This window comes from Prunus persica, chromosome G6 (genome assembly GCF_000346465.2).
Source record: "Prunus persica cultivar Lovell chromosome G6, Prunus_persica_NCBIv2, whole genome shotgun sequence".
NCBI lineage: Eukaryota > Viridiplantae > Streptophyta > Magnoliopsida > Rosales > Rosaceae > Prunus > Prunus persica.
In genome coordinates, this window is record NC_034014.1 from 4534314 (window position 1) to 4535314 (window position 1001).

Below are 1001 nucleotides of genomic sequence, written 5' to 3' on the forward strand. Positions count from 1 at the left end.
TTGCTAGAAGTTGAGTCACTCAAAGACCTCGCGGTATCTAGTCCAGAAAAGACATGTTGCATGATCAGAAACCCAAAAACATTTATAGGAGAGGAAAACAAACAAGTAATTTGACTTCTGTTGAACCCTTAGGACCAAAATACATGAAAAGAAACACCAACACCAACCTAATATACAGTTAATCCTTTGGTGCTGCGGAGCAGAGTTCAAATATGCTAAAGAGTGATTGTTCATGACTGGACACAAGTTTAGTTGAAAGAATTGGAAACCCCCCTACCCATACATTTTTCAGCTTATATATTTTTCACTTCCAAGGATGTGCCCGCTTTTGGAGCTTCCTCTGCATAATTGTCCAGCCCTATGCTCTTTGACACTAAATAACTATGTCTCAAATGGAGGCACATTTCCAGGTGGAATACCCATCAGAACGTATGATGGAACCTGCTGCATATACAAACCACACAGATGATAGCAGCAGCATTAAGGAAAATCAGCTTTTCAATATAGGCAAAACAAATCAAATTTCAAAGCTATGATTTTACAGAACAAATAAAGTTAGGCAAACCTCAGTTTCTTTCTGAAGAGGAATGAGGGCAGTCAAAAGAAACTTGGCATTTGGCCTCTCGAGAGGTTCATGCTGCAAACACTGTGAAGCCAACTGCACTAACTTAGTTACATCATCATTTGAGAACTGGCCTTCCAAGTATGGATCCATCAGCCTCTTGACGTTTTTACCGCGTACGAGGTCAAGTGCCTTCCAAGAAAGGAAAAGGAATGAAAAGTATTTAGCTAGAGCCTCCTTAATATGACAACTGGTCTGTATGGAATTGTAATCATAATCCAGTTCATAAACATTTAAAGCCAGTTGTATGATCAGGAGATGCTGAGAATGAGGCACAAGAAGATATAGCTTTAACTTAAAGCACATTTAAACACAAATTGCCTTTTGTAATATATATTCTTGTTGGTCAGACTTAATGGAACATATTAAGGAAGAAGAA

The 1001-nt window shown here is 38.5% G+C and overlaps 1 protein-coding gene across 2 annotated transcripts; it reads right to left on the reverse strand.

Moving 5' to 3' along the window:
• LOC18774328 (probable serine/threonine-protein kinase At5g41260) lies at positions 1–1001 on the reverse strand. Of its 2 annotated transcripts, none has more exons than XM_020567536.1 (2): positions 566–1001; positions 1–441 (listed from the first exon to the last, which is right to left on the reverse strand). In XM_020567536.1, exons 1-2 carry the CDS (start codon positions 926–928, stop codon positions 382–384), a joined length of 423 nt encoding a protein of 140 aa, XP_020423125.1. In that variant the 5' UTR covers positions 929–1001; the 3' UTR covers positions 1–381. The 2 variants fall into 2 exon arrangements, with proteins under 2 accessions (XP_020423125.1, XP_020423124.1); XM_020567535.1 differs by having other exon boundaries at positions 1–444.

Coding starts and splice junctions, on each gene's coding strand:
- LOC18774328 (XM_020567535.1), bottom strand. CDS start 928: ATGTGCTTTAAGTTAAAGCTATATCTTCTTGTGCCTCATTCTCAGCAT. Junction 445..565: donor CTCTTCAGAAAGAAACTGAG/GTTTGCCTAACT, acceptor TTGTATATGCAG/CAGGTTCCATCATACGTTCT.